Below are 16,490 nucleotides of genomic sequence, written 5' to 3'. Positions count from 1 at the left end.
TGAAACAGTAAAATTTAATAAAATTAGACAAAAGTCCTCAAATTTAACAATCTCAATAGTTCGGGGGAATTTTTAACGACAAAAAAAGTTCAAGGGCACAATTTACTACATGTCAAAGTTCAGGAGAAAAATTACTAATTAGGCTTGTTTTTATTAATACATTTTTTTTTACTTAATTTATATTTTTCGAAAGGCTCATTTTACAAAGTTTACTCTACTATATTGTTATAAAAAAAATCAAAGGAAAATTTTACGAAATAAAATTTTTAATTATAAAAATATATTTTTAAAATTTTAAAATTATAAAAATACATAATAACGGTAAATCAACTATAAATAAACTGTAAAATACTTAGAAAAGTAACTTTATGCCAAATATAATATTGTTTTTTTTTTTAAAATGAATATGCCAAATATAATATAATTATAAACAAATTATAAAATAACTAAGAAAATAATTTATTATATTTATTGAAGATATATTTTTTGTTTTTATAATTTTTTTTTTCAAATTTTTGGTTATTTTTATAAATTTGAAAAATCTTTACTGTAATGTAAATGCCTAAATGGGAAAAAAAAATTTAGATTTTTTTTGAAAGCAAAAAGTTTTTAGATTAAAAAAGCAATTAATATTACATTAAATAGGAATGAAAATAAAAAATACATATATAAATATTTCACGTCCCATGATATGATTGTGTGTTTTTTTTTTCTTTCAAAAAACGGTAACTAAACAAGAGCAACAAGAAAATTGTGAGCAAACAAAACAAAGCTGCACGTGTCATTCTCTGCAGCTGGGCCCGCGATATCAGATTCCTCTATCACTCACTGTTCCGCGCGTGTATAACAAACATCTACCTCTTTGGAGGGTGCGCAGCACGCTCCCTCGTGTGAGTGGTATTTAGCAAATAATAATAGAAACGGCTTCACAAATTGCCGTTTTCCACGGCAGCTAAGCATTATCCGATGACAGAAACAATCTTCGTTGCCATCTTCTTCAAAAATAACTGATCAGTATGTAATATAGTAAAGAGAGAGGAAGAATACAAAATGTGCCACGTACGACTTAATCCTATAATTCTAACAAATTGACACGTGTGCAATAAAAACGTCTGCAGAAAACAGATGTTAAAAAATGTCTGCAGACTAGAAGAAATTTCCAAAATGGTTTATGCAAATAAAGAAAAGAAAAATAGAAAAATGATAGTATAAGAAAGAAAGCCACAGTTTATTTAATAAATGGTTGAAGAGTTCAAGGGAATACAAGTTTGTATTTGTGGCTGAAGCATTGAAGAAAGAAAGCATATACGGTGATCCTTACTATTAATATTATTATTATTATTGTCAATTTAACTACTCTTTCTCCCTTGGATATACCACCATGTCTTTTTTTTTTTTTTTTGAGTGGAAAATAGTGTAATAACCTCTAATATGTACATTGTTAAATTCCAGTGGGAAGCTAAAGTAAGGGACTCTTATAAAGGTATGTGGTTTTATATATAAATAGAGGAATTTTTGTTTTTTATAACTTTTGCTCTCATCTATATATTGGAGATTTGTTTTGTTTTGGTATTTTTTTTTTCTTTTGAGTTGATTGGTTATAGACTGAAGGTTCACTTACTTTTTTTTTGCTTAATGAAGTTTCACTTACTTAGGTTGGGTTTTATAAGATTGTATTATTATTATTATAATTATAATTATTAGTGATATAAGTATTTAAAATTTTTATTTCATAAAAGACATAAATTCAATATTTATTTTTAACTGCAAAAGTACTCAATATTTGTAAAATTGTTATTTTTTTTTTAATTTTATTGGAACAGATTCTATTATTATCTTAAACATGACACATATAAAGTCCTGATTCTAGATTATTGAGGCTAGGCAAAAACATGTAGTATCAGTAATTTTTAAATGTTCTTTTAATAAATTCAAAACAGATTCTTTATTGACGAAATTTAAAGAAATTACAGTTTTACAAATATTGAGTAATTATGCCGCTAGACATAAATATTAAGTTTATACAATTTATAAAATTAAAATTTTGAATATTTATGTCACTTTTTTTTTATTATTATTATTATTATTATTATTATTGAGAAAGGAGAGATTCCAACTTGCATACTCTTTTTTATGAGGAAAAGCAGTGTGAAATCTAACTAGGCGGGGCCACATGGGGTCATGCGGGGGCACATGATCACACTTGAGTTTTCCTAAATTGTAATTTTGTATAGAAATTATTTAATAAATTTAATTTTTTCCCCATAAAATTAATTTTCTCTTTTTGTCTATAAATATATGCTTTTTATTTTTTTCTCACATATTTTTTTATATTTATCTGCATAAAATGTACATTTTTATTTATATTCTCACACATTTATTTTTATCTATAAATTTTTATCCAACAAAAAATTAATATTTTTCATTCATATCTTATTTTAAAAAATAAGATTTTTGTCCCTCCACTGATTTCGCCGCTGACCATAAATATCAATGACAATAAAAAATCTTATGAAAATAAAATTAGTGCCATGACCTAAGAAACATTGGACTATAAATATTTTGAACAAGTAGTTTTATATTTTTTAGGTAATGGCTTTCCTAAAAAATTAATTTATTTAGAGCACTGGCGGATGTAAAATAGAGTTTATTTAAAATATTTTTTTAAAAAAAACCAAACAAAGAACACGTTACATCATATGTATTTGGAATTGTTTCTTCATTTTAAAGTTGTTCTTTAGAATTTTATTTAATTTATAGAATACTTTAAATATATTTTAGAGGAAATTACATATTTTTTTTTTGGATTTTTATACAATGTCTGCAAAAATATGCATTTTTTGTTTTAATAAGTTATTTTAGGGAAAAAAATTCAAAAAAAAAAAGTATAAATATAGAAAAAATAGTTAAGGGTGTAATTGTTACCTTATGCTGTTTACCCTTCATTTTTTAACCTTTTTTTATATATAATTTTTTTCCCATAAAATAACTTTATTGAAAAAAGTACATTTTTATAAATTTGTTCCTTAAAAACCATAAAAAATAAAAATTCTCCTATATTTTATTAATTATTTTAATTTTTCTCTTACATATGAATATATGTATATTTGAAATGAACAAAATGAAAGAAAGTGAAATATGGTGATGTATTGTGATGTATTTTATTGTGCAATGTAAAAGTTTAAACAAATAAAAAAAGTAAAAATTTGGTGATATATTTTGAAGAATGGCCGGGTATAGAGAAGTTGTTGGGAGAGTACTCTTAGGGGATGGACCCATTAAGATATAGTGCCCACTAATAAAAATATTATCTTTTAAGAAATTAAATGTATATTTTTTAATTTAATAATTATAAGCCAAAATAGTAGAAAAGTCCTCACAAAATTAAATAAATTTAGTAAGAGTGATTATAATATAGCTATAAATATATTTTTTTTATGATAAATAAGCTTCTACAAAGTAAAAATCTTAGGTCCGTCACTGACACTTAGATAAAAACATAATGTATTATTATAATATTTATTTAATTTTTCAATTAAATAAAAACATAATAGTAACAATTTTGAATATTTTTTTATGATAAATATTATAATATTCTGGTTGAAATTTTGAATATTTTTGTTTAGATATATATGCACACATATAATTGGTCGTCAAAAGAATTTTTTTTATTTCTTTTAACAATTTTGAAAATTAAAATTTCCAATTTATATGTCAATTATGGTTTTCTTTCTTTCTTTCAAATTTGATTAGTAGTATTATTTCTTCTTTAATGTATTATTATAATATTTAGACAATTTATGATTTTTGTTCTTCAAATTATGACTTATGTATTAGAGTAATTTGCAACATAAATACTTAAATTTAACTTCTAGTTGTAAATAAATACCTAAGTTTAATTTTTAGCGGTAATAATACTTAAGTTATAATTCTGAAACTTTTGTAAGATTACCTAGCTGTTAAATATTAAGTAAATTGTCATGTGTCAATTTCTAATTGGTGCAAGTCATCAAATTTTTATTTTTTTATAAAAAAAATAATTTAAATATACCAATAAGAAATTGACACGTGGATAATGACTTAAAATTTAACGATCAAGTACCTACAGAGTTCCAAAAATATAACTTAAGTATTATTATTGTCAAAAATTAAACTTAGGTATTTATTTACTACTGGGAGTTAAACTTAGGTATTTATGCTGCAAATTACTCTATGTATTATTGTGCCCCCAAACTTTTCAGTCAAGTTTTGTCACACATAGCAAACAAAATGATAGCATGTCTGCTTAGCCAGTTTCCACATCAATGTTATGTGTATAATTTAAAATTAAAAAAATAAAATTATGTATTTTTAAAAAATATTAACTAAAAAAATCAATGATCAAGAAAATTACGTAAAACTAAATTAAAAAAATAAATTATTTTTTTTAATTTATTACACACGTGGCATTCACATGGCAGTGACGTGGCAATTGACTAAGCAGTCATGTTATCATTTTGTTTGCCACATGTGACAAAACTTGACAAAAAGACCAATTTACAATACTGAAAATAGTTCAGGGACTATTTTTAATAGGCTAAAAGGTTTAGGATGTACAATAATATATAGTTCGGGAGTTAAAAATCTTAAATAGCCTAATATTAATTTAGCTTTAATAATATTGCTACTTGCTAACATATTATTCAGGAATAAAATGGAGACCTGGAAAAAGGTTTGGAAAGAAGTGCAAAGACAACTTCTATTAGCAGGTCCAGTGTCTTTGGTTACTTTGATGCATATTTCTTTACTTATGATATCATTGATGTTTATTGGCCACAATGATGGAAAGTTGGCTTTAGCTGGTGCATCAATGGCAACTGCATTTGCTGCGGTCACTGGTTATTATGTCCTGGTATAATTAACTTTTGTACATTATTTTAATATTATTTGAGCTCTACTACTATATTATATATTATATGTACTTATTAGAGGTAGGGAACAAGTTCGTCTTTAGGGTGGGGCAGACAGGCCTAATTAGGCCTTACGCCCTGACATTTTGGGAGTCTAAAAATAAAAAATTTGTGAGTTTAATATAAAAAAATTAAATGAGAATCAATTCTAAATTTCTAAGCCAGTTACATTTCATGATACAAGTTGGATTAAACATAAATTATATTATGATTTTTTGATTTTACATCCTATACACAATTTTTTTTTTAATTTTGGGCCTCCAAAATTATGGGGCCTTGAGAGGCCTAAAAAGACCTTATTTTAAATTTTTCCCTAGGACTCGCCCGTCCCACCCAAAACATAAGCTGAAAAGGCTTCATGTAAACACTGTTAACTAATACTTAGTTCTTTGTTAACTATAGGATTAGTTAATCGTGTTAGTTAGTTAAGGTAGTTATATGGTTGTTATTTTTAGTTTTGTATTTGTATCATAACTTCTCTATAAATAACATTGCCTTTGATGTGAGGTTCAACTTTTGCTAAACTGTTTTCTTCTATCTTTCTTTCTCTCTTGTGCCCTGTTTCTCTACATGGTATCAGAAATCTTGACCTACGACCATGTCTTTGTCTACTTCCAATCCTCAGGCTCCTGCCATGAATTTTGCTGCTCAAGCTACTCAGGCCCTTGCCACATATCTCGCCGCTCTTGGATTCCATTCTCGAATTCTTCGTCTTCATCTCTCACAATTAAGCTTGACCATGTTAACTTCTTTTCTAGGAAATCTTAGGTCATTCCCACCATTATCGGACATGATCTCAATGAGATCTTGTTCACAGGGGTCCCTCCTCCTCAGAATCTTGTTAATAATACTGCCAACCCCGAGTATCTCCAATGGCGACAAAAGGACCAACCTCTTTGCTCATGGCTGCGATCATCCATGTCTGAGAATGTCCGTGCTTCAGTTGCTAACTATACAACCTCCTACTCTGTTTGGCGTACACTTGAGCAGAAATTTGCATCTCAAATCAAAGCTCATCAACTCTAGCTCAAAGGTCAATTCTCACATGTTCAAAAAAGAGGCTTATCAATCTCTGAATTCATTGACAAAGTTCAAGCCATTGTGAATTCCCCAGCCATTGCTAGATCACTTGTTGATGAACAAGATTTGGTGTTACAAGTTCTTAATGGTCTTGGACCTGAATTTGATCCAGTTGTCTCGGGGATCACTTCAAGAAGCGATGTTTTGACCATTGAAGAAGTGCAGGCTCTCCTTCTTTTGCATGAAATTCGTATTGAACATGATCTTGAAATAAAACATCTCTCAGTCAAGATGCAAGAAAATGTGGCATTTGGCAATGGCAGATCTGGAGGTGTTCGACCTTTTGCCAATTCCAATTCTGCAACTCAAAGTAGTGCACAAGCACCAACAGATCGAGGCAGGGGCTATCCCAGGTTTTCTAATCAGAGGGTTGTCTGCCAAGTTTGCATGAAAATTGGTCACACAGCTGCTATGTGCCATTACCAGTTTGATAAAAATTGGACAACTCCAAAACTAGGTAACTTTGTTAATCGTGCATTCCTCACTGATCTTAAATTTGATTGTGATCCTCAAGCATACATGTAACACCCTAACTAACATAGGCGTATTACGTGATTTTTAAACTTGCTGTGCAGCTCGTTGCTAATCAACGAGGTTTATGGAAAACGTGATTAATTAAAATTTTTGCCTTTTAATTAAACTTGTAAAATATAATTACAAAAGACTCGGGATCCCGATTACAAAATCATTTACAAAAGTTAACTGTTTATACAAAATAAATGTCGCATAGCGACTAGTTACAAAATCAGCCTTTCTGTCCCGAGGATCGTACGCTCCAGGCCTAACCACCCCGACATGTACAATCTTCACAAGCTCGTTCACAGTCCATCAGCTTTAGCCTTACCTTTACCTACACATAAACGTAGAACTGTGAGTCGACAGACTCAGTAAGAAAAGCATAATAATATTCATACATAAAACCCGGTCATGATCAGACGCCCATACCCCTGATCATAACCCTAACTGCCGTGTCCAACACGATACTGAGTCCCACTACTGCCGTGTCCAGCACGGTACTGAGTCACTACTGCCGTGTCCAACACGGTACTGAGTTCTGAACGTTCATAGGGACGGTACTATTGACAAGTAACAGCCTGATCGGTCGAACCGGTCATACTCCAGCCTGTACCGACGTGTTACAGTATCCTCCTGATCGGTCGAACCGGTCATACTCCGGCTGCTGGTCATACTCCAGCCTGTACCGACGGAATACGTCAATAGTACGGAACCACCAACCAAGTGTCAGCCTGATCGGTCGAACCGGTCATACTCCGGCTGCTGGTCATACTCCAGCCTGTACCGACGTGACAGGGTTGGGTGGTTCGAAGCCAACATACATAACTAATGTAATCTAACAGGCTTCCTACATGCACGCTAAACATGTAATCTACATATGCATACTGTTATACTAATCTTTCCTGGATTCCGAATTCAGGTGTGCCGGTCAACCTGACTGGAACTTTAACTGTGCGGCGGATTATAGGCTCCTAAACCATAAAAATCACAACACTATAAGTGACACGCTAAATCACTTCCCGGGGACTTAAACTAGGAACTAAAAGTTTCCCTATCGATAAAAAGCATGGCAATACCCCTAAAAACATAAAAATAAGGAAAACTAGGGTCCCTGAATTTTCCCCAACCGGTAGACCGGTTGCCCAACCGGAATTCCGGTTCTGGGAAAATTCAGAACCCCATTCGGAATTCCGGATGCACAACCGGAATTCCGGTTCCTCGCAGGCAGCAAACTCAAAAATCCATATCTTGCTCAAATCAACTCCAAATCAATTCAAACCTTCCAGACCTACTCCATATAACCCAAATAATATTTCTAAGGCATTAAATCTACCCAGAATGCACAGAAATGAAAAACACCATTAAAGCTCAAGCTTTGAGTTCTAAACTTAAACTTGAGCAAACCTTGCTAACATGCAACCAAACTAGCTCAATTCTACTTAATCAAGCTTAGAATAACCTCAAAAAACAATAACAAACATCAACAACATCACAGCAACAGATTCAAATCATTTCTCTCAAAAATCATAAGTTTTGCATAGAAAAAACCATAGCTTTAAACAAGATAGCAAGCATGCATTAAAACCTAGATAATCCATTCATTTTAGACCTAATTAAGCTTCTGTAAACAACATATAAACACAGCAACAACAGCCACAAATTCATGCATGCATCATACCATTTTCATCATTTTTTTCCAAGAAACAAAGGAGAAAAAGCTAGAGAGACATACCACAACAAGAGATTACTTGAATTTAGGTTGAAGCTAGCTTGAAAATCAAAATCCCAGCCCTTGGAACACCCCTTCCAGCCGAGAGAGAAAGAGAGGAAAAGAGAGAGTGTTTTCTTGAAAATTTTCTATCTTTTTCTAAATTGAGAGTTTTGAAATGAGAAAATGAAAATAAAAGACACCTATTCCTATTTACTTCAGCCAATATTGAAGATCAAATAACATTTATTTTTCAATTAATAAGTCACAAAAAGACAAAATATCATTGGGGCAAAAAGACCATTTTGCCCCTCCACACCAAAATCACATAAATCACACTAGAGGGGTATTTTTAGGAAATTCTAAATTCCCGGCCATTCCCGACATTCCCAATGTCTAATAACTGTCCCAATTTACTAACATACTAAGTTGTGATTTCTACTGAGCCAAACACCGAGTTCCAAAATACCGGGCACCGGAATGCAAAATTATGCAAACTACTACATGACATAAAAATGCATCTCTGAATTCAATAAATAACAGTATAATAAATTATTTAAATAGCTATAAATAATTTTCATAATTAATCATAATTAACTGCTAATTTCCAAATTAAACTAAGCGGTCTTTACAATACACCACCACCATGGTTCAAGATTTTGGAGAGGATAGTTCTTGGTATGTGAACTCAGGAGCTACCACTCATGTCACCTTTGACAATGCTAATCTCGACACCTCAAAGGCCTTCACTAGTACTGAGACTCTAACCATTGAAGATGGTAAGAAACTATTCATCTTTCATATAGGTTTTGTCTCAATTCCATCTCTTAATAAATCTTATCCCTTACATATGCATTCAGTTCTAAATGTCCCGTCCATTACTAAAAATCTGGTTAGTGATCTAAACTAACTAAGGATAATGACATTTTTCTTGAATTTCATAAAAATTATTGCTTTGTCAAGGACAAGACAATAGACACCGTTCTTCTCAAAGGGAAGGTTAAAGATGGCCTCTATCTCCTTGGTGATGCCTCTCATCAGTCAAGCCCTACACTACAATGTCATGTTTCCACTTCTGCCAACTCTAATAATGTCTACTTTAAAACAAACTGTACTTGTACTACTGAGTGTGTTCACACATCAATCTCTTGTTATACAATTTCAATAAATGAAAATGAATTCTGTTCTTCTTCTTCTTCTTCTTCTTCTTCTTCTTCTTCTTCTTCTTCTTCTTCTTCTTCTTCGTCTTATTCTTCTTCTAAGTATTCTACTTTGCATGTTTCACAACCTGTTAACATTAACTTGTGGCATTGTAAATTAGGCCATCTTTCTCATTCTACATTACAGAAACTATTGCCCTCCCAACCCCATACTATCTCACTGAAAAACATTCAGTTTTGTAATGCCTGTCAACAAGGGAAAAGTCATAGACTTCCTTTTTCAACATCTCAATATCAATATCGTGCAAATAAACCATTATAACTAATATATACAGACCTTTGGGGCCCCTCTCATGAACCTTTCAAAGATGGATTCAGATATTACATCCATTTCTTGGATGACCATAGCCGGTTTACTTTGATTTATCCACTAACATTGAAATCTCAGGCATTTGACATGTTTATTCAGTTTAAAAGTTTGGTGAAAAAACAGTTTGGATTGCCTATTAAGAGTGCGCAGGCTAATGGTGGTGGTGAGTACAAACCTTTTGAAAGATTTTTGGCTAACCAAGGCATACTGTTCTCTCATCCCTGCCTCACAACCAATTCCCCAACCAGCTCCACAACCTGCATCTTTACCTCCATAAATATTTACACACCAGCCTGTCCAACAACCTGACCTATTTGACCCACAATATACCAATACAACAGAAACTCCTTCTACCTCAAACCCAATAGCCAATGTTGTTCCTGTTCCAAATGTTGAACCTGTTTTAGATGTTGGTTCCGCAACTCTTCATGAGAAAGCTCTTGCTGCTCCTGGCCCCAATCCCTCAACTTGTGTCTCAGGAAACACATTTCTGCCACTATTGCTCACAGATCTCATCCTATGGTCACTAGATCCAAGAATGGCATAGTTAAACCAAAAGCTTAATTGGCCCCCAAGCACCCTTTACCAGAATCTCTTTTACCTTATAAGCCAAGACCTCTTCAAGCAGCCCTTAAAGATCCTCAATGGTTTAACTCAATGCAACATGAAGTTCATGCTTTAAAAAAGGAAGGTACATGGACATTGGTTCCCTATAAACATGTCATGCACATCATTGGCAACAAGTGGGTTCATAGAATTAAACTCAATGCTGATGGTTCATTAGACAAGTTCAAATCAAGACTTGCAGCCAAATGCTATTTACAAGCTCCTGGTATTGACTACGAGGAGACATTTTCCCTAGTAGTAAAACTTGTTACAGTTAGAACAGTCTTATCTCTAGCTGTTACTTCAAACTGGACAGTGACTCAATTGGATGTTAGTAATGCTTTCCTAAATGGATCACTAATTGAGACAATTTCATGCAACAACCTCAAGGTTTTGTTGATCAGTCTAAACCAGATCATGTTTGTCTTCTTCACAAGGCTCAAGCTCTAAGAGTTTGGAATAACAAACTCAGAACTAGTTTACTTCAATGGGGCTTTAAGGCATCCAAATCTGACACATCTCTATTTGTTCATGGTATTGGAAACAACCTGCTTATACTCCTTGTATATGTATATGATATTCTGGTAACAAGTCCAAACAAGTCTCTCATAACTAAACTGGTTACAGATCTTAACAGGCAATTTTCACTCAATGATCTTGGTGAGGTTCACTACTTTCTTGGAGTGGAAATTTATCGAGACTCCAATGGCATGTTCTTATCACAGACTAAGTATACCACTGATCTTTTAGTCATTCTTCACATGGAAGGAGCCAAAACTTGCTCTACTCATTTAAGCAGTACAACAAAACTGTCTCTCAATGATGGAGAACCATTTGAAGAACCAACACTGTATAGGAGCACGATTGGGGCCCTACAATACCTTACTCTCACCAGGCCAAATGTTGCCTCTGCAATCAACAAACTGAGCCAATTTTTGAAAGCTCCAATAGTGCTGCATTAGGAGGCATGTAAGAAGTTATTGCGATATCTCAAAGGCACTACCTCAAATGGATTATTTCTCAAACCTACCACTGTCATGACATTAGAAAGCTACTCCGATGCTGATTGGGCCAACTGTATCGTTGACAGAAGATTGACAGGGGGTTATGTGGTTTACTTAGGTGATAATATCATTTCACGGTCTGCAAAGAAGCAATAGGTTGTTGCTTGATTAAGTACTAAAAGTGAATTTTGTGCTTAAGCAAACACAGTTGCTGAGTTGAAATGGATTGTTTCTCTGCTTACTGAGCTACAAGTCACTCTTCCACAATGCCCTGTTATTTGAGTCGATAATCAGAGTGCTACTACTCTAGCAGCTAACCCAATTTTCCATGCTCGATCCAAGCATATTGAAATAGATTTGCATTTTGTCAGGGATCACATTCTAGACAAGAAGCTCTCAGCTTGTTATGTTCCTTGTTTCGATCAAGTAGCTAATATGCTCACTAAACCACTGTCCAAAGATTGATTTACCTACCTTAAGTCCAAACTTAAAATGGCTAAAAATTTTTTTCGTTTAAGGGGAGATGTAAACACTGTTAACTAATACTTAGTTTTCTATTAACTATATGATTAGTTAATTGTGTTAGTTATAGTTATATGATTCTTATTTTCAATTTTGTATATGTATCAAAACTTCTCTATAAATAACATTGCCTTTGCTGTAATTTTCAGCTTTTGCAGAACTATTTTCTTCTATCTTTCTTTCTCTCTCGTGCTTTGTTTCTCTACACTTCATACTTACTATAAGTTTATTATATTTTGTTATCAATTCTATTAATTTATTCATGCATCTTTTTTACTAGTACTCATTTTGTTTGCTATTATTATTTTTTTGATTAGCATGGTATCACTATTACATTTTACTTGACTTGTTTGACCAGGTGGGATCCACTAATGCATTGGACACTTTATGTAGCCAACTATTTGGAGCAAAACACTATCCTATTCTTGGCATAGAATTGCAAAGAGCAATTATATTTAGTTCGGCTACTAGTGTTATGATTTCAATCATATGGGCAAATGCAACTCCAATTTTGATTGCCATGCACCAAGATCATGAAATATCTCATGAAGCAGGAAGATATTTACTATATTTGGTTCCTAGCAATTTTGCATTTGGTCTACTCCAATGCTTTCGAAGTTTTTTGCAGAACCAAAATATAGTAAATCCCATAGTCTTGAGCTCTGTAGTAGCAACTATTGTGCATATTCTCTGTTGTTGGATTATGGTTTGTAAATATGAGTGGGGAAGCAGTGGAGCTGCAGTGGCAACCTCCATATCGTATTGTGTAAATGCATTTTGTTTGGCCCTCTTTATCAAATTTTCTTCAACATGCAAAGAAACTTGGAATGGTTTTTCAAAACAAGCTCTTCACAATTTTCTTCCTTATATGAAATTAGCCTTGCCTTCGGTACTAATGGAATGGTAAATAAGTTGATGATGAAATTATATATACATATACAATTAATTTTCTCTTTCAATTAATGTATATATATGTTCTGTTAACATATATACATTATTAATGTTCCATTGATTCAACAGCTTCAAGACTTGGGCATTTGAGATATTAATCATCTTTTCTGGGTTTTTTCCTAATCCAGTGCTTGAAACTTCAGTTCAATCTATATGGTAGGTTCAACTTTTTACCTTATTAATCTTATTTGTATTAAATACATGCATATTTTTTGTTGATTCATAAAAACTATTATTTATCAAGGAAGGTAAAATCTGTTTCTCTTTTCCCAGTCTTAATACATTTGGATTGATTTGGTCTATCCCTGCTGGGCTCATGGTCAGTGCAAGGTAAGAGTAAATAAATATTACTCATTAGTCTTTTTATTAATATTTAATCAAACTTTTACGTGATTGTCAATTGTTTCTTCGTTAGCACATATTGATAAAAATGAACTCCAATCCTAATATATAATGCTGGTTACATTTGATACATATTAAATGTTGGGCCAAATTAATTTGGATCAAAATATAGCATGACCAAATTTGATCGAAAATATATTAAGAGCCTAATTTGGTCCAAAATATTAGCATGGTCAAATTTGACCTAATTTACTAACATACCTCTCCTATTTATGTAATTTATTTGTTTTTGTATGGATGTACTTTATTAATTTAAAAAGATTTTTAATTTATATTTTATTATATTGTATTAATTTTTTTTTTAACATTTATATATTATAATACATAAGTTGAGCTCAAACGCAACACTTCCAACACACATATTTTCCTCTTTGAACTACCCTCAAGTGATATTATATTGTATATCTTTAATAAATATTAATAACTTGTTGACTTTTTAAAATTATTTTGTCCCTTGTACTTTGGAGCAAAATACAAAAAGTGGCTAAATATAATATACTTTTCATTAGAGATGTCAAACTCTTTGTTTGCATTTAAATACGAGAACAAGAGAAAGTTAGAGAGATTACTATCGTTTATTGAAACTGAGACTCATTGTTTTAAGAAAACAGTTTCATGGCACTAGATATAATGTTTTGGTGCATATTTTAAGTGCATTATGATTACTCATACAGCAATATATGAATAAACATTAATTATAACTTTCTAATATATATTTACTTGTCAGTGTACGAGTTGGAAATGAAATTGGGGCCAAAAACTTAGAAGCAGCTCGTTCAGCCATGGTCGTGGTATCAGTAATAGTCATCATTGAGGGACTTGTGGTTGGAATTAGTATCATACTCTTGCGTAAGATGTGGGCTGGGTTATATAGCAACGATGAAAATGTTGTCAAAATTGTGTCATCCTTGATGCCCTTTCTTGCAATGTCATGCTTTCTAAATGGATTTCAGACTGTTCTTTCAGGTATATATATATAACTTTGTTTCATCAAACACATTAGGTAAGTTTTATTAGAAAATAACTTATTTGCTCTTCTTTTTAATTCTTAGGCATTTTTAAAGGATGTGGCTGGCAAAACAAAGGTGTATACCTCAATCTTGCAGCGTTCTATTTTGTTGGAATTCCATGTCAAGTTACATTTGCCTTCGTACTCCACATGAAATCCAAAGTAATAATAATAAATTGATTTTCATGTGCAAGAATTAATTACTAAATATTTTTAGTTTACTATAAAATAATATATATTTGATTGCTGTAGGGGCTTTGGCTGGGGATGATTATTGGCTTTGTTGTGAATGTAATATTTTTCCTTATGATCATCTTACGTGCCAACTGGGATAAAGAAGTAAGTCTATATTTTTTTAAGCCGTTTTATTTGTTTCATTTTTTATAAGACAAATTTTATATATGAGGATTCTCTTACACTATGTTTGGTAAAAACGAGAGAAAGAAGGAGGGAAAGGGGTGGAGAAAGAGGCATAGAGGGAGAAATGTAGATTAACCTTTGTTTGGCAAGAGGTAGAGAGAAGAGAGAGGATCCCCTCCAAGTGCACAAATTTCAATCCCTTCAAAACTGAAGGAATTTATGAAAAAGACAAAAAAAATTAGATGTGTCTTATACCCTTTAGAAAACAATATATAATTATATTAAAAATAATAAAATAGTAATTTTATTAATATTTATTTTACTATTCATCTTTCCACAATACCAAACAATACAAAGAATAACAACTATTCTTTCTATCTCCCTTACTTTCCTACTCTCCATCATTCCCCTTCATTCATCATACTCTTTTTCCTTCCTACTACCAAATATAACCTCAAGGATAAGATGAGATTTTTATATTGAATAAAACATAATCCTAATTTTTTAGACATCTATTCTTTTTTTATTATAGGTTTAATTTTCATCTATATATTTTAGGTAATGAAGGCTGAGAACAGAGTGAAGGAATGCTCAACTTATGGAGAAAAGTCTTCAGGTCAAAATAATTCTAGTTAACACCACCACTTTTGGTGAACATGATAATACTACTTTGTAAATTGTAATTTTATTTATTTGTTGAGTTGTTGATGCTTTTTATTATTTTATTTTGAATTTATTTGTTTGAATGGTTATATATTTATACTTTTCTATGTTGTTGATTAATTAGTTACATGTAGTTGTTATTTTCTCTATTTATATTTTTCTATGTTGTTGATTAATTAGTTACATGTAGTTATTATTTTCTCTATTTATATTTTTCTATATGTTACTTAATATAATACCATTATAATTTAAATAATTTATTATGAATGCAAAATATATATTTTTTTAAGGAGTCAAATTTTCTGTCCCAATTTTCTCCCTATCCCAATCCAATTAAAATGTTCCACTTCAATTAAATGTATATTTCCTAACAAAGTTAATACATTTCTCTTTCCAAAATAAAGAAAGAGAATTAATATATTTAAGTACTATTTTATTTTATTGTTAATAATAATTTATTGTCATGTGACTATTTTAAGAAAAAAAATAATAAAAACACTTAAATCAGATTTTACCCTAATATATTATTAATAATATTAACGTAAATTGTAATACTAATACATTTAAAAAATAATATATTATTAATATTAAAAAAAAAGAAGATTCTTGATAAAAAAAAAATCTGAAAAATAAAGAGCAGTAGAGAAAAGAAATAGGTCTATTTTTTTTTATAGAATTATATTATTTTTTAGGGGAATTACTCCATATACTGTTTTTTAACTTTTTTGTTTTTTTTTTTCAAATTTACGGTTTGAGTTTCTAAAGTGGTTGCAGCGTTAGTTGCAATAGGGATTTCTATACGATTTTTTGTTGCGATTTAGGTTACAGCGCTAGTTGCAATAGGAGTTTCTATATATAATTCCGTAAAAATATAAAAAAAAAATATTTTGAAGTGTAAAAAATGAACACGCCCCTATTTTTTTTTAACTAAAATCTTATTTTACTCTTCTTCTTTTTTTTTTGTTTTTTTAACGGAATTCATTTTATTTTAAAGAAATTTACATGGAATACTAACTTTTGCCATTTTTTTTTACAAAAATACTGCTAGGCGGTATTTTTTACTTTTTTAGTGTATTTTTTTATAAGTTTCATACTGTAGTATATTGTGTTAAGTTTTCACTGTTGTTATACTGGTGTTTTTTAGTTGTTCTACTGTTGTTTTGAGTTGTTCTATTTTGTGTTCTACTGGT

At 31.1% G+C, this 16,490-nt stretch overlaps 1 protein-coding gene across 1 annotated transcript; it reads left to right on the top strand.

Moving 5' to 3' along the window:
• The first annotated feature begins 1,149 nt into the window (after nt 1-1,149).
• LOC115710982 (protein DETOXIFICATION 16-like) lies at nt 1,150-15,405 on the top strand. The gene is made up of 10 exons (XM_061111641.1): nt 1,150-1,310; nt 1,453-1,483; nt 4,687-4,891; nt 12,274-12,818; nt 12,936-13,022; nt 13,140-13,196; nt 13,996-14,234; nt 14,321-14,439; nt 14,530-14,616; nt 15,196-15,405. The coding sequence occupies exons 3-10, from the start codon at nt 4,694-4,696 to the stop codon at nt 15,271-15,273; spliced, it is 1,410 nt and encodes a 469-aa protein (XP_060967624.1). The 5' UTR covers nt 1,150-1,310; nt 1,453-1,483; nt 4,687-4,693; the 3' UTR covers nt 15,274-15,405.
• Nucleotides 15,406-16,490: the final 1,085 nt, after the last annotated feature.

The sequence above is a fragment of the Cannabis sativa genome, chromosome 3 (genome assembly GCF_029168945.1).
Source record: "Cannabis sativa cultivar Pink pepper isolate KNU-18-1 chromosome 3, ASM2916894v1, whole genome shotgun sequence".
Taxonomy (NCBI): domain Eukaryota; kingdom Viridiplantae; phylum Streptophyta; class Magnoliopsida; order Rosales; family Cannabaceae; genus Cannabis; species Cannabis sativa.
The sequence above is the reverse complement of the archived record's forward strand: the minus strand, read 5'-3'. Positions and strand labels throughout refer to the sequence as shown.